General features: G+C 55.7%; 2 protein-coding genes across 4 annotated transcripts; one reads left to right on the plus strand and one right to left on the minus strand.

Annotated features, from left to right (window-relative positions):
- Positions 1–3,807: 3,807 nt before the first annotated feature.
- TST (thiosulfate sulfurtransferase) lies at positions 3,808–12,476 on the minus strand. Of its 2 annotated transcripts, none has more exons than XM_022596616.3 (3): positions 11,841–12,476; positions 10,074–10,689; positions 3,808–4,277 (listed from the first exon to the last, which is right to left on the minus strand). In XM_022596616.3, the coding sequence occupies exons 2-3, from the start codon at positions 10,666–10,668 to the stop codon at positions 3,979–3,981; spliced, it is 894 nt and encodes a 297-aa protein (XP_022452324.1). In that variant the 5' UTR covers positions 10,669–10,689; positions 11,841–12,476; the 3' UTR covers positions 3,808–3,978. The 2 variants fall into 2 exon arrangements, with proteins under 2 accessions (XP_022452324.1, XP_022452325.2); XM_022596617.3 differs by lacking the exon at positions 11,841–12,476 and adding an exon at positions 11,128–11,309.
- On the plus strand, positions 11,573–18,880 carry MPST (mercaptopyruvate sulfurtransferase). 2 transcript variants are annotated; one of them, XM_022596615.3, is made up of 3 exons: positions 11,573–11,719; positions 15,451–16,072; positions 18,302–18,880. In XM_022596615.3, the coding sequence occupies exons 2-3, from the start codon at positions 15,478–15,480 to the stop codon at positions 18,598–18,600; spliced, it is 894 nt and encodes a 297-aa protein (XP_022452323.1). In that variant the 5' UTR covers positions 11,573–11,719; positions 15,451–15,477; the 3' UTR covers positions 18,601–18,880. The 2 variants fall into 2 exon arrangements, with proteins under 2 accessions (XP_022452323.1, XP_022452322.1); XM_022596614.2 differs by lacking the exon at positions 11,573–11,719 and adding an exon at positions 11,725–11,815.
- The last annotated feature ends 2,626 nt before the right edge of the window (positions 18,881–21,506 follow it).

Below are 21,506 nucleotides of genomic sequence, written 5' to 3' on the forward strand. Positions count from 1 at the left end.
CAAGGTCCCTGCCTCACCTCTCCACTCTCTCTCATAATGTCAGAAAACCGTGAACCACCCTGGTGTGTGCGGAAGCCCAGGAGTGCAGATCTGCGCAGCGCAACTGCTGCTGGAGACCAGTGGATGGTTGCTGGAGGGCAGCCCCCCACGTGCACTGGAGTTGCCATGGCAATCACTGTACACAGGGCTCTGTTACCTCAGCGGAATGATAGGCCCACCCTGGGGAACAGAGGCCAGGGAGAGCCAGTACTAAGAGGGCAACAGGGGGCTTCAGGTGTTGTTTACTCTCTCATCCCCTAAAAATGTCCCCTGAGTATTCACCACAGGCCGGGTTCCGTGCCAGGCAGAGAGGGCTCAGATGCCATCAAGTGTGAAGGATGTTCTTGGGATTACAAAGCATTAAGTAGAGGGAGTGATTAGCCATTTCTGTGAAATGCCCAGCACATTCCCTGGCACAGGGTGAGGTGTCACCTGTAATTCTCAGCCAACCCCATAAATGATTCAACAGCAAGTCCTGCAAAATACACCAAACTCAGACCCCTTTACCCACCTCCACATCCCCCCTGGCCCCTGGTAGAAGCCAGCACCACCCCTTGCCTGGGTTACCGGATTTGCCTCCTCCCTGGTCTCCTTCTTTTGCTCCTGTGCCCTGCATTGATTATCTACTGCTCCATAACAGCATTACCACGGGCTCAGCAGCCTAACATACTTTATCACAGTTTCTGTGAGTCAGGGTCTGGGCATGGCTTAACCGGATTCTCTGCTTTGGAGCCTCAGAAGGCTGCAGTCAAGGTGTTGGCTGGGGCTGTGCTCTCCTCTGAGGCTCGACTGGGGAAGGATCTGCTTCCAAGACCATGAGGTTGTTGGCAGGACACAGTTACTCATGGTTTGTTGGACTGAGGGGCTCAGCCAGAGGCCATCCTCGGTTCCTTGCTATGTGGGCCTCCAACACGTCACTCACTTCATCCAAGCCAGCAAAGGAAAATGCCCAGCACAAGATGGGCATTATAATCTCACGTACTGTAATCACAGAAGTGTCAACTCTTATAGACTAAACGTTTGTGTCCCCCCTAAATTCATATGCTGCAGCCCTAACTCCCAATGTGATGGTATTTGGACGTAGGGTCTTTGGGAAGTAATTAGGTTTGGATGAGGTCATGAGGGGTCCCCACGATGGAATTGCTGTCCTTAGAAGAAGTGAAAGAGGGACCAGAGCACTGCTCTCCCCCTCTTCCCCTCTCTCTCTCCAACATGTGAGGACACAATCAATGAGAAGCCAGGAAGAGAGTTTTCACCAGGAACCAAATCCACTGGCACCTTGATTTTGGACTTCTAGCCTCCAGAACTGTGAGAAATAAACCTCTGTGGTTTAAGCCAGCCAGTCCTGTTATAGCAGCCCAAGATAAGACAGCATCCCACACCATTGCTATATTTTGTTGGTTAAAAGCAAGTTGCGGTTTCCACCCACACTCAAGGGAGGGGATTGCACAGGGGGTAGACGTCAGGAGGCAGAGATTATGAGGACAACCCTAGAGTCTATCCACCAAGTCTCTTTCCCACCTCAGCAGCCAAGTGATCTTGTTAGAACTTATTTGGATCATGTCACCCCTCTAATCAAAACCTTCCAGTAGCTTCCCACCTCAACCAGAGGAAAACCTGTCGTCCTTCCATTGATTTGCAAGGCCCTACCATAGATGTCCACCCCCTTCTCTGACCTCATCTCCTCCGCCTTTCCTGATCACTCCCTTGGCCCCAGCCATGCTGGCCTCCTCTGTTTCTTGAACACACCAAGCCCAGTCCTGCCTCAGGGTCTTTGCACTGGCCATTCGCTTTGCTTCAACTTTCTTTCCCTAGATATCTATGTGGCTTACTTTTCCAACCTCCTTTGGGACTCTGCTCACCTTCCCAGACCACCCTTTAAAAAAAAAAAATCGTAACCCACCCCACACTCCCCATTCCCTTTATTACTCTTTTTTCCCACAGCACTTGTGTCACCATCTCATACCATATATGTATATATATATATATATATATATATATATATATATGTACATTTGTTCTTTCCCCCAGGTGGGATGTGAAGCACACATGAGGAGGGAGATTGTGTTCACTGCCATGTCACCAGCACCTGGACCAGTGCCCACCTCACAGTAGGTGCTCAGTAAACATGTTGATGGAATGAGCTCTGGGACTGGAGAAGGAGGAAGGGATGGGGGGAGAGTCTTCATCCCCTGAGATTGGCTCTTTGGCCCCCAAAGACTCCAATAACGGACCTAAAGCTGGTAGGAGAAGGATGGCATGGAGGCAAGAGGGCTCCAGACTGCCCTAGCCCTCTTCCACGGCAGACCCCATGGGCCCTCAGTCCCCTGCCACTAACCCAACACCCGCAGCAGTAACAGAGCACCTGATTGCCCCAACGCTGGGTTAGAGGCTGGGGTCCATCACTGACAACCTTGGTCCCTGGCCCTACTCCTCTTGTCCAAACTTAACCCAGGAAGACTGGACAGCTGAGATCAGAGAATCCCCATTAGGTGGGGCCTGGAATCATCTTGAAGCCCCAAAGGAGGGTTTAGACAGCCTGTTTCCAGGAAACTCCAAATGCAGTCACATAGGTCCCAGTCTACCAGGTTACTTGCTTCTCCTGTAGCTTCCTGATTCCCACTGCCAGAGCGCAAAGACCTTCTCCCAGGGGTTGATGCTGCTTCTCCAGCCCCTCCCCCCATCGCTCCCCAAAGGGTCTTATTCTGATCCAGGAAGGGCACCCAAGGTGGAGGCCACCTTCCTTTGGCCTACTTCTTTTTTTTTTTTTTTAATTTTATTGGCATAAGTTGATTTACAATGTTGTGTCTTTTTTTTTAATTGAATTTTTATTTTATTTTGGGGTATAGTTGATTTCCAATGTGTTAGTTTCAGGTGTACAGCAAAGTGATTCAGTTACGCATATACATACATCCATTCTTTTTCAGATTCTTTTCCCATATAGGTTATTACAGAATATTGAGCAGAGTTCCCTGCGCTACACAGTGGGTCCTTGTTGATTATCTATTTTATATATAGTAGTGTGAATGTGTTAATCACAACCTCTTAAATTATCCCCCCGCCACCTTCCCCCTCTGGTAACCATAAATTTGTTTTCGAAGACTGTGAGTCTGTATCTATTTTGTAAATAAGTTCATTTGTATCGTATTTTAGATTCCACATATAAGTGATATATGATATTTGTCTCTGTCTGACTTACTTCACTTAGTATGATAAACTCCAGGTCATCCACGTTGCTGCAAATGGCATTGTTTCATGCTTTTTTATGGCTGAGTAATACTCCGTTGTATACATGTGCCACATCTTCTTTAGCCATTCCTCTGTTATGGACATTTAGGCTGCTTCCGTGTCTTGGCTACTGTAAATAGTGCTGCAATGAACACTGAGTTGCTTCTGAGCATCACCTCTTCTGAAAGGCCCCAGGGCCTGTGGGACACCTCTTTGAACACTCATTTCAGGTGAAGACCAGCTGTCTCCCCTCCCACCCCCTCCTCCTAGAGGGCTGGACCCACAGCAGGAAGGGATGGTGCACCGGCTAACCTAGGTTTCACTCTCTCTGGCTTCCTGGTACCCCTTCCAGGAAAGGTCCCAGCGTGATCCATCTGACAGGCGGCAACAGGCGGCTTCCTTTGCCAAAACTAAGTAATAAAGCAGTGTCCCCAGCGTGTGGGTGGGTGTGGGGGTTCTCTTCCTCGGTGGATTCTAAGGAATCTGAAGAAGGAAACATGGGGTAAGGACGGAACCAAGGGAGAAACGGGCTCACACAGCTACTCGGAAAAGGCCAGTTTTATTCCAGTGTTGTTGGGAAAAGAAGCGCTCTACCCATTAACTCTAAAAACTTGTTCATCTCCTTAGCCGATGAGGCATGGACCAGCTGCGGGCCATGCTGGGGTCACTCCACTGGCAGGAGTTGTGGGCGAGGGTAGGAGAGGCCACTGCTCACGCCTTCCCGCCTTTCCCCTGGGACACCCGGGTCTCCGGGGGGGCCCGGTGGAACCACTCGAACCAGGAGCCGTCATAGATGGCCACATCGGGCTTGCCGCAGAGGTAGGCGGCCAGGGCGATGTGGCAGGCAGTGACACCCTTTCGGCATGTGGCGATGATGGGCTTTGCGAGGTCCACCTTCTTGGCCTCGAACATGGCACGGAGCTCCTCCGGGCTCTTCTCGAAGCCATCCTCCATCAGGAAGTCCATGAAGGGCATGTTGATTGAGCCTTGGATGTGGCCCGAGTCCAGTCCTGGGCAGGGGTAGAGGACAAAAGGAAGGACAGGGTTATGAGCGACACAGTGGATGGGGGTAAGTGGGGCCTGGAGGTCACAATCAACCGTGGCTATAAGGAGCGGGAGCTTTGCAAATAAAAATAACATCTTTGCCCTTCTCAGAGCTCAATTTATTCCAGCCCTACCTACATCCACTGCTCATGACACCACCCCCCCACACCAAAATCTGCCTTGAAGCAGGAATGTCCTACCTGCTTGAGAGGACAGGGAGGAGTCCTGGCTCTACCATCTACTAACCTTTACCTTGGGCAAATTGCTTCACTTCTCTGAACCTCAGTTTTCTCATCTGTAAAATGGGCTCAGTGGTACGTACCTATCTCATAGGGTTGTGGAGAACAGCAAGTGGGATGATGACTGCAAATGCTATGGGCTATTGCTGAGAACACGGTGGTGAAGGGGAGACACAGCCCAGGCTCTCAGGGAGGTTAGTCTAGCAAGGAAGATAGAGGTTAAACACATAACCACATAATTCACTAAATATAATGTCACGCCATTTTACAGACGAGTACGCCGAGGCTTGGCAAAGTGAAAAGGCTAGCCTGAGGCCACACAGAGAGGCAAAGGCAGATCCAGGATTACACCGAGGCCCGTGGTTTTCCTGTCAAGCACACAGTGTGGAAAGAGCCTGTGACTTGGTTTTAGACGTAAGTTCAAATCCCAGCTCTGCCACTTACTGGCAAGGTGACCTCAAGCAAGTCACATAACCTCTCTGAGCCTCAGTATCCCCGTGGGTAAAGTGGGAATGAGTGCGTGTGTAAGGGCTGTTGTATAGGGTAAAGCACTGACTTACTACAGCTGGCCGAGCCGCCCTCGGATGCTGCTGCTTCTCCACCACTTCCCCACCTATGATGGGGTACAGGTGAGAATGGGGGCAGTGTGGTCCCTCCAGGACCTTCCTAGCAGCCCTGAGAGGCTTTGACGGAAGCAGAATGGGGGCTAGGATAGCTCCAGGGTCCATTCCAGAAGCCTCTCTGCACCCAGGAAGGCCCCCTGCCAAATCTGCCTTCAGAATAGCCAGCATGTGGGGCAAATGGGGCTGGGCCATGGCCAGAGCTTGTGCCACGTGCAGACCCAAGGCCTAGGTCACTCCTTGTCCCCAAGCGCCCTACACCCTGGCACACTGGGCACTGGGAGGGGGGCCCGAGGAAGGTTGGGGTGTCTCTTTGGGCTCCCCTTCCTCCAAAATTCCCCACTTAACCCAGACTGTGGGGCAGGGCAGGACCAGACTGGGCAGCAGTGGGAGGGAAAGGACCTGACTGGGGGTAATCAGGGCACCAGTGTGCAGCCAGGCATGTCCTGCACATCTGAGCCTCAGTTCCCCACCTTTGAAATGGGGAGATAACTCCACCTTCCTCACAGGCTTGTTGGGAAGTCAGCTTCTGCAGATGAAAACCCCCAATGACTGTGGGCACCCAGGAGGTGAGCAATCATGCCAGCAAAGTCCCATTCTCCTCACCCCGAAGACAAAGAGGATTCAAAATTTGCTGGCACGAATCAAGCGCTCCTTTGATTGACTAGATGTCCTGACTTATAAAATTTTTTTTTAAAGGATTTCCCTTTTTTTTTTAACTTTTCCCTTTTTTTTTGCCTGCATTGGGTCTTTGTTGCTGCGCACGGGCTTTCTCTAGTTGCGGCAAGCGGGGCTACTCTTCGTTGCGGTGCGCAGGCTTCTCATTGCAGTGGCTTCCCTTTGCTGCAGAGTATGGGCTCTAGGCGTGCGGGCTTCAGCATTTGTGGCACGCAGGCTCAGTAGTTGTGGCTCGCGGGCTCTAGAGCGCAGGCTCAGTAGTTGTGGCGCACGGGCTTAGTTGCTCTGCAGCATGTGGGATCTTCCTGGACCAGGGCTCGAACCCATGTCCCCTGCATTGGCAGGCAGATTCTTAACCACTGCGCCACCAGGGAAGTCCCCTGACTTATAAAATTATAGTGATTTCTTCCTGTTGTGATTTCACTTTTTGCCTGGAAACTTTGATCTAAGATCAGATGTGTACTGACCCTACCAATGAAGGGCAATTGGTCTGTTGGCTTCAAAGGTGTTCTTTTCCAAGAAACCCAACTTTAAAATATTTCAAGGAGTTCCCTGGTGGCCTAGTGATTAGGATTCCATGCTTTCACTGCTGGGGCCCAGGTCAACCCTTGGTCGGGGAACTGAAATCCCACCACAAAAAGAAAAAGTTTCAGTGCCCAGGCCGTGGGCTGGATTTAAGTGCATTGAAGAGCACAAGTGTTTGTTGAGTCCTGAACGCTGTTTTGTTTCTTTCCACCCATCCCTGATGAAACAGCTTTATTGTTTTCTTCTAATTAATAAAAGGCACCACTCTGAGTAAAGAAGTTGGGGGCAGGGCGTTCTACAGACTCCAGCCCCCACACTGGGCCAGCATCGGGAGGTGGGAGCCTTCCCTTTCTGCCAGGGAAGGCTCAGGACCTGTCTGAGGAATTTAAATGAGCAGGAACTGGCCGCCTTCATGGGGGGAGGGCTGAGATGAACTTGGCCAGAGAACCTCGGAGAACAGCCAACGAGAGGAAAGGCGCTTAGCACCCAGGGACAAGGGCTCCTGCTGCTGTTCCAAGTCCAGCTTCAGCTGCAGGCTGGTGGCTCTCCCTGGCCCCAGCAGGCATGCCACCAAGCTCAAAACCTCTGGCACCAGACAATGGGCTATCTCAAGAACTTTATCTTCCTCAATCCTCACTGAGCTGGGGAGAGAGATGAGCCTCCTGGCACGAATGGGGGGCCCAGGCCCAGAGAGGTGAGGTAACTTGCCCCATGACACACCGCACAGGTGTGATGTGCAGTCAGGTGTGCCCAACCCCAAAGCCTGAGCCTTCCTGGAAAGAGTGGCTGAAGCAGGGGAATGGCTGAGATGACCTCTCCTGATGCCTGCTCAGAGGTCTGGGACTTGATGTTCCAGCTTTGGGCAAGGAGATGCTAGTCTAGTTGGTGAATTAGCATCCCTCGGGTCACTGATAGGTATGGGTTTTCAAGGCCAGGAAAACCTGTGTAGCTCTTTCTTGCTTTCGTCCTAAAGACACTAAGGAACCCAGTGCAGGCAGCCCCAGTGGGCAGCCCCCAACCCTGGCGGCTGGGAGGTTGCTCAGCACTCCCCCTGACCCCCACCCCAGTCCCCATCCCTGGGAGGAGACACAGGCAGGAGCCATACAACCCCATGATGCAATACGAAGCAACACCTGGAAGCTATGACCTTTCCCCGCCACCCTCCAGCCCCATCCCCGTGTTTGCTTACACAGCAGTGGCCTTGGGAAATAACACCACTTTGATCCTGCGACTGGGGTCAAGTCTTGGCCTCTGTGTCTGGATAGAGAAGTTTCTGCTCCCTTTCCCCACCTGCAAAGTGGGACCACTTTGAACCCCCGCCTGCCTCCCCTGTCGGGCTGCTGTAGGTACCCGGGGGAGAATATATATAAAGTGTCCTGCAAATAATAGTACGCATTAGGGGGTCAATACCCTCCCTCTTCACCCTCACGGACCCCCCACCTGGGGTGGGCGGTGGGGAGGAAAAGAGAATAAGGTTTACAAAGACACTGAGCTGGATCAACTCCCACCTCTGTTCCCTCCCTTTCCCCAAGGCTCCTACAAGGTAAGTGGTGTCCCTTTCATTAGGAGGAGGATTCAGAGGTGGAGGGAACCGCCCGAGACCACACCAGGATGTAAACTCAGGTCTGTCTGACTCTCACCTTTTGCCCCTTACAAACAGGACTGAAGGCACTGGGGGCACAAAACTGAGGCCAGAGGGGAAATTACTCGCCTGAAAGCGGCAGGAAGTGGCTGTCGGGTTTCTAAGGCCCTGTTTCCAGCTCCTCTTGGGGGTCTTTCCTTCCAGGGACACCCACACTTCCCTGGATGTTACATCTGGACAGTTGAGCCCACGGGGTGCCTCTGTGATCCCACCACAAGGGGGGACTGTGAACTCAGCAGAGCCCCACGTGCCCTAATATTCCCCAAATGTCTTGTACGGGAGGCTTTCCAAGCAGCCCGGCCTTTGCACAGGTCCTCATCCTTCTCAAAATACCTTTCCAGCCACTGCTGCATTTAATAAATACACAGCCAGGTGGGTAGGGCTGGCATTACTCTTTTCATTTTATAAGGGAACCCAAAGAGGCCAAGCAATTAACTGATTGAGGTCCCAGCACAAAGGAGGAGCAGGGCTTAAACTGGGGTCCATGCTCCTTGGTCTCCAGATGGGAACTGGAGGAGGGGGGAAGCGGGCCACGGAGAAGGGGAGGGACTTTAGAATTCAGGGCTTTCAGGAGGTCTTACCTGCAGCCGCAGGCTTTTCCCCTCTCTGAGCCTCAGTTTCCTCATCTCTAAACTGGGAGTAAGGAGATGGGATCTGGCGTCTCTAAACTCTCCCTTTACTTATTCTGTCTGTTTCAGAGCAAGATGGGGAGCAGCTAGAGAAACAATTCCACCTCTCCTCCCTCCAGCGGCAGCTTAAGTCCCAAGGAGTGAAGGTGCCTTGAACCAAGGCCAGGAGGAGGCTGCAGGAGCTCCGTGCCAGGAGTCTCTGGAAGGTGCTAAACAAACTTGAATCTTCAACTCCAGAACTTCAGAGAGCAAGCTGGGCAGGAAGAACACGGGGCTTGGAGAAAGCCACGATGGGGAGGGCAGAGCCCCGCGCTTTCCACTAACTACCCAAGTGGGCTTGACCTACTCCTTCCTCTGTGCACCACAGCCTCTCTTCTGACTGAAGAGGTGACCTTTCAGGCCCTCCAGCTCTAAGAGTGTTGGAAGCAGCTTTCACAGCGCTCTCTCCTCAGATGCGCAGAAAGGAAGGGATTTTTCAACAAGTTAGTCCAAACGTTGCACAGCAGTTGGATTCCACAGAGGCGCCTGACTGAGGACAGAGCCGCAGCCCCCTCCAGCCTTCCTGAGGGCTCAGCCAGCCTGGGCCCCGAGAGACCCTGAGAGCAGTGAGGTCCTGGCCACCAGAGGTGTCCAGGCAGGGGCTGGAGGGCGCCCAGAAGGGGTGATGGCAAGACTTCTGTGGTCCTCTCTGTTAGGAGTTTCTAGCTAGAACTCAGCATTTCCTCTCCTGAGACTCCCCCCACCTCCAGCAGCGTAACCCTCCCCCCACACACACACACCCTTTGTCCAAAGGAGAGAACTCATGAGCCATCTCCCTAAAGATGCCTAGCGGAAGGGCTCCCTGCTGGCCCTGGGAGGTGGGGAGTGGGCAGAATGATGGTGCATCCTGGTTTAGAGCACTGGTTTGAAACTAGGCAGCACTGGGTTCAAATCCTAACTCTGCCACTTAACTGAGCAAGTAACTTAAGGAAGGTCAGGGGGTCCAGGAGAGCTGGAGGGAGGGACGGGGTGCTGGGGAAGAGCATTGTTCATGTCTCTAAGAATTTCTGAAGAACTAGAGAGGTCCTGAGGAAGCTTCTGTTCAGCGACGCATGTGTGGCTCACGGACACTTTTGGGCATGTGGTGGAGCTAACGCCTGGGCATGGATGTGGGTGGATATGTCGTCAGTCACCTCTGCTGACGCCACTCCATACAGATGCTAGGTCGCGCCTTAGCATGTGGCTATGGGAACACATGTGTACGTCCTCATGCATCAGAGCTTGCAAAGCCTTTAGGTTGGGCTCTACCCTCTCATTTTACAGATGGAAAGACTGAGGCCCGCATGGGGGTACTGAGGGCAAAACCTGGAGAGGGTCTCAGACATCCTACTTCCCATCTCTCCATTGGGCATTGCTCCCCTGGGACCATCCCCACCACGGGGACACCTACCTACTGCATCTGGCTCCGGCTGCGTGCCCAGGTACCGCCCTTGGGCCCGTGAATCCACCAGCTGGAACCTCTTCGATTCGAGGTTCTCCAGCACCTGCTCGTAGGTCTTGAGCAGGGAGCGGTCCAGTGTGGCTTTGAAGACAGCTGGCTCTGGGCGTGAGGGCTCAGATGTCACCGGGTGGCCCTCCTTCAGCCAGTTCCGGAAGCCACCATTGAGCACGGACACGGTGCGGTGGCCAAACACGCGGAACATCCACCAGACCCGCGGCGCGTAGAAGCTGCCCGAGGTGTCGCCATCGTATACCACCACGTGCGTGTCGTTGCTGATGCCCAGGCTGCCCACGTAGTCGGCGAAGCCCGCCTTGCTGGGCAGCATCATCTCGTAGGGCGACGCTCTGTCCCGGCACTCCTCTATGTCAAAGAAGGAGGCGCCGGGCACATGGCGCTCTAGGTATTCCTTGCGGGCCTCGCGGGTGCCCGGCGAGTACCAGGAGGCGTCCAGCACTCGAAGGCCAGGGCCCAGCCTGCCAGCCCGGACGGACTCCGCCAGCCACTTGGTGGAGACCAGCGCCCGGTACAGCACCTGCTGAACCATGGTTTCAGCTCTCCGTATCACCTGGCGCGGGTGGGAACCAGGAAAGAGACCGGCAATGAGGACTGTGGGTTCAGTGGGGTGGGGCCTGGGAGGAGGAGCTTTTTGCCCACTGCACTCCCCCACGGGTGTCGTGTTTACAGCAATCAGGCAGTGGGGTTAGGTTTGCAGATTCCCTAAGGAAAGCCTGCTTCCGCCGCTCTCTGCTACCCCCTCCCGCGCAGAAGGGGCTGGGGCAAGCGGGCTCCAGATGGACGAGTTGGCGGGGAGGGTGTCTGGCCCCAGAAGCTACAATACTCGCCCTCAGGATCCTGCCAGAGAGTGCGGCGAAAAGATGTCCAAGATGGGGGAAGAAGGCATCTTGGGCTTAGAGCCCCCTTTCCTGGTAGGGTAGGGGAGTGGGCGCATGGGGAAGGGTTCGCACACGCCCTCGCCCTCGCCCCCGCCTCTCGTCTAGCAAACCTTCATGCGGCCTCTCAGCAACCTGGGCTCGCCCGCCTCCTGAATGCCTGAGTCCGGCCCGGTCCAGTGCCCTCTGCCCCAGTTGGGTCCAGGGTTCCCGGGGCACCCCGCCCCGCTCTCGCCAGGGACCCTCCCCTGGATGGCAGGTGGTCCGGTCGGCGGCCCAATCCCGAGCGGCCCGGGCGCCTGCCTCCGCCCCACGCCGCCGCACTCACTCGCCCTTGCCGCCGCCCCGGCGCTCACCCCTGCGGGCTGGAGAAGTTGGCAGGTTCAAACCCTGAGCCCGCAACTCCCCGACCGGCCCACACCATCGCGCCGCCGCCTGGGGGTGGATCGCGCGCCGCCCTCCCTGCCCCGCGCCCCCGACGCCGCGCCGCGCCCGCCCCCGGCCACCCCCCGGGCTCGTGCCGCCTCTCGGGCCCCCGAGGATGCGCCGGGGGCGCCGGGCGGCGCAGGGGCGGTGCGGAGCGGGGCTGGGCGGCGCGGCACCCCCCCTCCCACGGCCTGGCCAGTGGAAGGCGCCAGCATCTGAGGGTTCCGAGTGGCCTCGGGGTGGGCTGTGCCGGAGTCTCCTCCCTTTGGCCGGCCGCAGGTTGGTGGCGGGAGCGGGGGACAGCTGAGAGCGCGGGGAGGGGGCGCTCTGCGCTGGGCCATGGCCGAACCCGGAAGCCGGGAGCCCGAGACTGGGGTAACTGCTGCGGCGCTGCACTTGCCTTTCTTTAGGGGGAGGTCGATCGTCCGGGTGCGCGGCTCAGGGCTCCCCCGCGGGGCCTGAGCTGAGCAAGGGGCCGCAGTCTCGGAGGGAAGGCACGCCCCTGGCTTCACTCTAACGTTGGCTGTCCGCGGCAGCTGGGGGCGGCCCGCAGGGTGGGGTCGGGGTGAGTGGCAGGGGGAGGGGGACGGGGGGGGGGCGGGATCACCTGGTGCTAGCGGAGAGGGTAGGAGGGAGGAGGACTCATAAAGCCTGACGGAGAAGCCAGGGAGGCCAGCTGACCCAGAGGCTCCAGGAGGACAAACTGGCAAAGAACTTGCTAGAGTGAAATGGAGCTAACATTTGTCAAGGCCTGCTTGGCGAGGCACTTTACTGGGTACTCCCACGGGTGTCACTTCCCACAACAACCCTACGGAGTAGGCAAGAAACTTATTTAAAGACCAGAAAGAGAGGCCCAGCGAGTTGCCTAGCGGCCTGCGGTGGCAGTGAGGCCAGGCTGTTTAAGCCCGATGGGAAACCCACCTGGCAGGGGCTACTTTTGTTTACCTTGCTCATCCCTGAAGCCACATACTTTTAAAACGCTGCCTTTGTCCTTAATTTAACCTATTTCATTGTGAATGTATATAATTTAATTTTTAACGGTGGCTGTGTTTAACAACTAGTTGGCCTAATTCCTGCAAATCTAACAACTGGTTCTTGGGAGCTGGTGGGGACACCATTGCCCCTACTCAGCTTTTACATATGCTGTTATACATGCCTGGAATGCTCCTCTCATCCCCCTTTAAAAAATTCTTTTTATTCTGAAACAATTATATTCTCACCGAAAGTTGCAAAAATTCATACTTTGATAAGCATTTACCCAGGGAGTCCTCTGAGCTTTGTGCTTTGCAGTCAAGGGAGAGAGGGTGCCAGGAAGGGCGAGACTGGGGAAGGCCTTGCAGAATGCCCAGTCTGACTGGAGCCCTCTTATTCCAGGGCCCACCCCAGATGGCAGCCTGGGACTCACCCTTCCCCAGCACAGTTGTGTACACTCTGGAGACGGGCCTGGGGCTGTCCTGTTTGTCTTGGGGTCCTCGACTCCCGGAGAGGGCCTGGGGACCTGGTCCACACCCTTCAGTGACACACACAGCCTGCTCTTCCGGAGCCTCCTCTACCTCCCACGGTCCTTTCTGAGAACTGCCAATCCAGCATAGGGGGCAGCGTGTGTGTGTGTGTGTGTGTGTGTGTGTGTGTGTGTGTGTGTGTGTGTGTCTGTGTGGCAGGATGAGCCACCTATGAAGTAACTTTGAAGAAGTAATGGGATTTTTTTTTGCGGTACGCGGGCCTCTCACTGTTGTGGCCTCTCCCATTGCGGAGCACAGGCTCGGGATGTGCAGGCTTAGCGGCCATGGCTCACGGGCCCAGCCGCTCCACGCATGTGGGATCTTCCCGGACCGGGGCACGAACCCGTGTCCCCTGCATCGGCAGGCGGACTCTCAACCACTGCGCCACCAGGGAAGCCCGAAGCTGTTTTTAATGATGATTAAAACCAGCCATGTGCAGGGCATTATGGTGGCGCCTCAACGTTCATTATTTAACCTCACTGTAAGAGGTGAAGGTTGGAAGCTCCACTCTAAGAAATGGAAATGGCGCAAGGACCCTCACATGCCCGCTTTCACACTCCTAGTTAAGCAGGGGAGTGGATTTGCACTGATTTGGAGGGGCTCTGGCTCCAAAATCAGGGTTCTTTCCACTCTAAACGGATCCTTGGGGAAAACACCAAGGAGCCCCAAGAATGGGGAGGGGGCAGGGGCCGCTGTGGTTCACAATGGGGTCTTCAAGTGGGGGCCCGCTGTATCCCCCAAAATTATCTAGCTGTGGCGGAATCCACAGGCACTGCACTGGGATCGCTCCTTAGCCAAAGCCTCTTTGGCAGCCTCACCCTGAAGGTCAAACTGTGGTTTCCAGTTTGAGCGCAGCAAATCAGTTTGGACTTCCCCTCCTCCCACCTTCCCCAGCCTTCCCACCCCAGGCTGAGCTAGCGGCCCCCCTGTGCTCCCACTGAATTCCAGAAATCCTGCAATTATGTTGTCTCTTGAGCAGGCCTGTGGCTGCCTTAACTCCCAGGGCCGGACAAAGTCAAGAGTTTCTTAGTGTCCAGCATAGGGCCTGGCCACGTGGAAAACATGGTTCCAAAAAGCCAGGCTGCAGTGAGACTGCAGGAGGGCGCTGGGCACCAGGTAATCCGCTGTGGACTCCTTAGGCCCTGGTCGTCATTGACCTGGGGCTGGGGAATAAGTCTAGCCTGAGAAGTTGCAACCCGGCTGCAAATCCTGAGGCTGCCCCTGACCAGCTCTGTGACCGAGGGCAAGGCATATCTCTAGCCACCAGTGGTCTTATTCAGAAACAGGCAACCCCACAGTCACTACTGAAGGCTGTGGTGCTCATTAGTATATGGCCCGCAGGGGCACTCCACAACACGCTCCGTTCTCTACCCACCCCCTTCCCCTTGGCGCCAGGGCTGCCTGGTACGAATGCAAGGTTGCGCCCTGCACAGGGGGTGCATAGCTGGAGGGTGAGTGGAGCTGACCTGCAGCTCACACTCCACTCACCCAGCCCCATACCCTGGTGAGGCTCTGCCTCTGCCTGGCTGAAGGGGCACCTTTCTCTACCCTGCCCAAAGGCACCTACTGGACAGGGCGGATGGTGGCGGGGGTGGGGGGGCGGGGGGTGGGGGAAGGTGCTTGCCTAGGCGCTTTGCACGTTTGGAGCATCCCTGGAGCACCTCTGCCCTGGAAGGCCGTGAGTTGACTTGTCATGGTGCGCTGGTGAACTGCTGTACTCTGAGCTACTGGCCCGCAAGGGAGAGGAGGAGCCGGGAGGGAGTGAGGCCCTAAGTCACTATTTCCAGAGAGGAAACTCCAGGGGCAAAATCTGACCTTGCTGGACTGCCTGGTGTGAAGCCTGGCACCACCACTACTTCTTAGCTGTTGACCTTGGTCCAGTTAGTGCACTTCTGTGAACTTCAGTGTCCCCTCTGTGAAACAGTGAGGAGAAAAGCTACCTTCTTGAGGCTACTCATGCAGCAAATAATTGAGAGCCTCTCCTGTGTCCTGCAGTGGTGTGAGAATTAACGGGCACATGGGGAGGACTCAGTCAATTCCAGCTGCTAGTCCTCTGAGGCCGTTTATATAAATGATTGATGAATGAGTGAATTCCACCAGGGACCTTGGCTGATTGCAAGCAAAGCTGAGCTACGTCTTAGGGAGGGACTTTGCCCCTACTTGCCTTAAAGTGCCAGTGGGGCCTTCCCCTGCTTGGGCCCTCTCCCTACCCACCCCGCAGCAAGCACCGGTGAGGGCCCCCGCCAAGGGGTCACGGTCATTCGGTCACTGTGTATATATCCAAGGCTTGGCAGGAAAACAGAGGGGAGGTCCCGGTGACCGACGTCTGCCTCTGGGTTCACCACCGCTGGTTTTCCGCATTCCCTGGACTCTGACCTCCCTGGGCTCCACCGCCCCTTCCGGCCCTGGCCGCAGCCCCGCCCCAGCCCCAACGACACAGGCGTTTCCCACCCCCGGCCCGGCCGGCCTCTTCCTCGATTCCCTCCTGACATCCTCCTTGTCGGCCAGACCTGCAGCCCCAGTGTCGCCGCCGCCATGGCCTCGCAGCAGCTCTTCCGCGCGCTCGTGTCGGCGCAGTGGGTGGCCGAAGCGCTCCGGGCCCCGCGGGCCGGGCAGCCCCTGCAGCTACTCGACGCCTCCTGGTACCTGCCCAAGCTGGGCCGTGACGCGCACCGCGAGTTCGAGGAGCGCCACATCCCGGGCTCCGCCTTCTTTGACATCGACCAGTGCAGCGACCGCACGTCGCCCTACGACCACATGCTGCCCAGGGCTGCGCACTTTGCCGAGTACGCGGGCCGCCTGGGCGTGAGCGCCTCTACCCACGTCGTGGTCTACGACGCCAGCGATCAGGGCCTCTACTCGGCGCCGCGTGTCTGGTGGATGTTCCGCGCCTTCGGCCACCGCACCGTGTCGGTTCTCGACGGCGGCCTCCGCAACTGGTTGCTTCAGGGCCTCCCGCTGAGTGCGGGCAAGAGCCGCCCAGAGCCCTCAGAGTTCCACGCGGTGCTGGACCCCGCCTACGTCAAGACGTACGAGGACATCAAGGAGAACCTCGAATCCCGGCGCTTCCAGGTGGTGGACGCCCGCGCCGCTGGCCGCTTCCGGGGCACCGAGCCCGAGCCCCGAGAAGGTAACCCCGATGTGCGAGGGGCCCGGGAGGTCCCTGGGGTGCGGGGTCAGGCGCACCTTGAGCACTGCCCTCGCCTCGCCCTTGCCTTTAAAGGCCACCGCGTGGGGTGGGGGCCGAGAATTGCTTTCTAGTCGCCTCACTGGCGTTATTCTAAAGTAGGGGCAATAATACTTGTTCCACCTCCACCCCAAACTAGTCGGGAACCCAGGGGGCCCAGTATAAGTGTGAGAACCCAAACAGCCCACCCCAGTACTGTGGTTGTAGGGGTCACTGCCAAATAGGAGGGGTGGGCAGGCGCAGTTGAGGAAGAGCCCCAAAGAGAGGGGGCTTGATCAGGTGTAGGACCATCTCTGAGGAGGATGAAGCCGGGGAAGAGGAGTCTGGGGTGGAGAGTGAAAGGCCCTCAGAGGGACCAGAGTCGTGCAGAGGGCAGGATAGAGCGGCGCTAAGTAGAGAGAGAGGTAGCTGCCCCAGGTTGGAGCGGAAATGAATAGAGTGTGGCTGCCCGCCTGGGTTGGGGCAGGGCCTTCTGCCCATGGGCTGGGTTCCCCGGGCAAGGAGCAGAGGTGGGGAGGGGTCCCCACAACGCAGGTGGGTCAGTGACCCCTTTGGTGTGAGCTTTTTAGATGGGTACTGTTATCATACCGAAGGGGAAATGGAACCTTAGAATGGCTGCCTTGCCCCAGATCTCAGGAAGCAGCCAGGCATTGAACTCCAGTACCTTTACCTGCAGTGAACAGCCAGTAATCCCCCAGCCATTTGTCTCGTGTCCGCTTCGAGGCGGGTGCAAGGATCTTGCCATTTCCTCTGGGAAGCTCTCCCTGAAGGGCATCCCCCATTCCCCTGCATCAGGATTGGATGGAGCTTCTGTTTTGTTTCTAGAGTAGCTTGGGTTCACCCTGTCCTAGCACTGTTTGGGGTGACCTGAGGGCCACCATGCTCCCAGCGCATCCTAAAGACTAACCCAGTAGCTGGACGGAGTCGATACCCCAGAGAGATCTGGTGAATTCACAAGGTCCCTGCTACACGGAACCCTGCAGAGCTGTTGACATAAGGTCAAACTGCAGGAAACTGCTGATAGCCAACCATTTTTTATTTTTTAACATCTTTATTGGAGCATAATTGCTTTACAATGGTGTGTTAGTTTCTGCTTTATAACAAAGTGAATCAGCTATATGTATACATATATCCCCATATCTCTTCCCTCTTGCATCTCCCTCCCTCCCACCCTCCCTATCCCACCCCTCCAGGCGGTCACAAAGCACCGAGCTGATCTCCCTGTGCTATGCCAGCCAACCATTTTTGAACCTACATCGGTGGCAGTTTAAGACGGTTCAGCCTAATGGGGATGCCGCCTTGAACCTGTGGGGCACTTCAGCTCAGCCCCCTGGGTGGGGGTGGGGCTGGGGGGGTGGTGGAGCAGCATAGGGCAGCGAACCAGAGCCAGACCTGGCTTCAGAACCCTGCCGCAGGTCGCACCGGCTGTGTGACGTCTGGCAGGTCACCTAATCTTGGAACTGCAGCTTCTGCATGTCAGTCAGGGCAGAACACAGAGCTTAAAGGATGAAGTGAGGGTCAAATGAGAGCAAGTGTGTAAAGCACTTAGTTCCGTGTTTGCACACACAGGATGCACTCAAGAAACGGGAAGTGATAAAATTAACATGTGCTTCCCTGGCTGTGGCTCTTTACAGGGGTGCTTAATGCTTACCTCAAGCAGGCTTGCTCATTCGTAAAACGGGAGCTAACAGTAAACACCCAGCAGGCCTGTTGTCAGGGTGGCTGAGCTGATTTGTGTACAGGCTCCATCTAAATCAGTGGAGAATATCACCGTCCCCATCGTCCCCACTCCACAGCCTCAGACCTGGCCAAGCGCGCCTCTAATTTGCCACATCGGTCCGGCAGGGAGGTTCCCTTGCTTGGTGGGGTTCGAGGTATGGGGACAGCCCTCCTCTGACAGTAGCCACCCTGGGTTCAGAGCTGAGGCCTGGGTTCAAATTCCAGGCAGCAGTCTGCTAGATGCGTGACTTTGGACAGTTGCGAACTTCAGCATCTCCGCCTGTAGAACGGGGATTCCTGTAAACAGTGCCCGGGCTTCCTGGCTGTGAGGACTGTATGAGACGATGCTTACAGAGGGTTTAGCGCCGTGGCTGCATGGAAGGCTCTCAGTACTGCAGGGGCCATTCATACTGCCCTTGTATTTGTTCCCTGCATCTCGCGCTCCCGCTGCAGGCATCGAACCCGGCCACATCCCTGGCACTATCAACATCCCCTTCACGGAATTCATGACCAAGGAGGGCTTGGAGAAGAGCCCCGAGGAGATCCGCCGCCTCTTCCAGGACAAGAAGGTGGACCTGTCCCAGCCCCTGGTGGCCACGTGCGGTTCCGGTGTCACAGCCTGTCACGTGGCCCTGGGGGCCTACCTCTGCGGCAAGCCCGATGTGCCCCTCTATGACGGCTCCTGGGTGGAGTGGTACATGCGCGCCCAGCCCGAGGATGTCATCTCCGAGGGCCGGGGGAAGACCCACTGAGGCTTGGCGGGACACAGGAAGCTCGGGTGACACCCAGCCACCAGCAGTGCCCAGCCTGGTGGTTCTGACTCTGCTTTGACCAGTATAGGGTTTCTTCCTCCAACCCAGGTGGCGCATAGGGTGACATCCCAGAGGCCAGCAATTCCGCTGCCTCGTGGGCTCTCAGTGGAGGCAGCAGAGAAGGTGGTGGCGGGAACAGGGGGAGGGGAGCTGCCCACGTGGTGCTGAGCTGGAGCCCCACCTCCCCTCTATTGAGGAAATAAAACAGTCAAGTGCTAAATCCTTCTAACTGAGGCTGCCTCAGCTTTCCTCGGCTCTTTGGCCAGTGGCTCCAACATGCCCAGCGAGGGAGCTTCGTGGAGCTGGAGGGTCTTGAGGACGCTGTCCCTGCCTTCTGAGCGGTGCTGAGGTCCCAGAGCCCTTCCAGTCCTGTGACTGAATGTCTCCCAGTGAACTGTCTTCTACTTCTATGGCTGGGGTCTCCCTTCTGGCTTCTGGGCTATTTAAGGTGCATCTGCTGTGCTCTGTCTGGAATCACACCCAAACACCCCCTGCAGGTAAGCCATACATCTCATTTCAAGACAGAGATGGTTCCAGAACTCAATGGGAAGCTATCCCACGCTGTGGAGTACTGTGTCAGCCCAGCCAGGATGTTCTGGAGAAGGGCAGAGTTTAGCCAAATCGGAGGAGAATCAAGCTCTCGACTCTGAGAGTCACACTTGGAGGCTAAGCTCTGGGAGCTCCACGGGGGTGGGCAGTCTGGGGGTTTGATCCTTTCTGCTCAAGGAGAACCCTTCCCCCAAGGCTTCCCCAGTAGGGGCTCTGTTCCCCCTCTGCGTTTGTCTTTGTGCAGAGGTAGACATGGGTGTCTGAGAAGGCCCCAGGCTCCCCCTGTCAGAACCTGGGTTCTGGGTTACCCCTCCCCATCTTCCAGCTCCCGGGACCCCTCTTGGTAGCAAAGGGCCAGGTGTCAGCCAGCACTGGGGGGAACCCTAGAAGGAAAAAAAACCAGAGGGGGCAGTGACTTACCCAAGGTCACGTGATGGGTTCACAACAGAGCTGGAACCAGACCCAGATTTCTCAGAATTTACTCTTTCTCACCTACAGTCCCCAACACATTTCCTCTGAGGCTGAGTTGTGTCTCCCAAGACCACAGGATCTGTGGGGGACCAACAGGACAGAATCCTGGTTTTCTGAATAAGAGGTCTAAAGCTGGCCCCACCTCTCTGAGCCTCAGCTTTCTTATCTATAAAATGGGAACAATACGTACTTCAGAAGAAGGGACTTCAGACAAGGACTTGGCCAAGAGCCCCGTGCTGAGTCCCATCTTTCCAGCTCAGGGTTTCTCAAACTCAGGATGACTGACATTTGGACTGGATCATTCTTTGTTGTTGTAGGTACTGTCCTGTGCATTGGAGGATGTTTAGCAGCGTTTCTGGCCTCTACCCACTAGATGCCAGCAGCACCAACCAGTTGTGAGAACCAAAAATGTCTCCAGATATGACCAGATATCCCCCGAGAGGCAAAAATCACCCCCCAGATAAGCACCAATGCTGTAGGAGCAGTGGCCACACTTGACCACAGCAGTCAGGACCAATGCAGACAGGGATCCCCACATGGAGGGGACCCCTGTCTGCCCATCATAAACCCCTTCCCCTGGGGGCTGAATTTAACAGTTTAGAAACTTCCTTCCTTTCGCACTGGTTTCAGACAGACCTCATTTTCTCTGCTGGAAATGTCTGCCTCTTCAGGGAGCTTGGTTAGTCAGCAAACACGTGTGAGGCTCTGATCTGGCTTCTGGCTCTGTTGCCCCATGCAAGGCTGCCAGACTTTGGACACATGGCTGAGCCTCTTTGAGCCTCAGTTTCTTCATCTTTAAAATGGGAGTAATCGTACCTTCCTTGAGCAGTATGGGGGTTCAGTGAGAGAATCCATAGAAACTGTTTATCTTGGTGGCAGGCAAAGAGTCAATATCAAGTGTTCTTGTTATTTTTTAAAGGACTTTTACTTATTCAGCATATTCAGTGCCTCCTGTACCTCCAGCATTGTGGGGGCGGGGGGCGGTCGGAGGGCAGGGCGGGAAACGTGAGTATGAGAATTGTGTCCCTGCCCTGGAAAAGCCTCCCAGCCAGGAAGGAGAAACTGGCCCGTGGTATATTTTTAGAGAGAAATAGTGAAATGATCTATTTTACAACAGACTCAGAGATGTTGAGTGACTTGCCTAAGGGCACACAGCTATTTTGAGAGAGGAGCCTAACTGGAGTTAGAATTCTCAGAGTAGGAGCCTCTCCAGTGGGTTAGGAAAACCTGAGTTGGTTTTCCCAATTTCAGGATCAAAGGGAGAAGGGAGTGGAACTCAGGGTTTGGAAACACACATGGCAAGCTCATGGAAGGTGGCCAAGTGTCTCCCAGCCTCCACAAGGAGACACCTTGAGCTGAGTCATGAGATTTAAGCACGGAGATTTGGTTAGGCTCCCACCCCGCTCCCCAGACCCACCATCCCTACCCCGCTAGCGAGGAACCCTGGCTGATCTGAGCTGGGGCTTTTTCCTCCTGGGAAGGTTCTCCATGGATCTGGACAGGTTCAGAAGCGGGAGAAGGGAGATGGAGACGTGCCTTTCTAGGTTTCTCGGAGCTGTGCTTGGTTTAACTTTGCAGGAGTTGGCTAGGAAAGACCCAGGGCCACCCTGAGCCCTGCCCTGCCTCCTGCATGTCTGAACTCCCAGAATAATTAATTAACCACTCCCTGCAGAGTCCAGGCCTCTGCCAGCACCTGTCCCACCCGCCCCATGTGTTCCAGGCAGGAACTTGCAACATCGGACAACGGGGATGATGAAATTTTTGTCTACTTGGCAAATATTTGCTGAGCACCCGCTCTGTGTCAGGAACAGTTGGAAGATTGCCAG

The sequence above is a fragment of the Delphinapterus leucas genome, chromosome 11, assembly GCF_059928025.1.
Source record: "Delphinapterus leucas isolate spDelLeu-1000000601 "Yukka" chromosome 11, BTC_Dleu_Yukka2, whole genome shotgun sequence".
NCBI lineage: Eukaryota > Metazoa > Chordata > Mammalia > Artiodactyla > Monodontidae > Delphinapterus > Delphinapterus leucas.

Bases quoted from the DNA above. Each gene is read 5' to 3' on its own strand.
- MPST (XM_022596614.2), top strand. From the start codon at position 11,780: ATGGCCGAACCCGGAAGCCGGGAGCCCGAGACTGGG. The intron at 11,816-15,450 runs GTAACTGCTGCG...CTTGTCGGCCAG, and splicing joins GCCGGGAGCCCGAGACTGGG to ACCTGCAGCCCCAGTGTCGC. The intron at 16,073-18,301 runs GTAACCCCGATG...CTCCCGCTGCAG, and splicing joins CGAGCCCGAGCCCCGAGAAG to GCATCGAACCCGGCCACATC.
- TST (XM_022596617.3), bottom strand. The intron at 4,278-10,073 runs GTAGGTGTCCCC...ACCCCTGCCCAG, and splicing joins GCCGGAGCCAGATGCAGTAG to GACTGGACTCGGGCCACATC.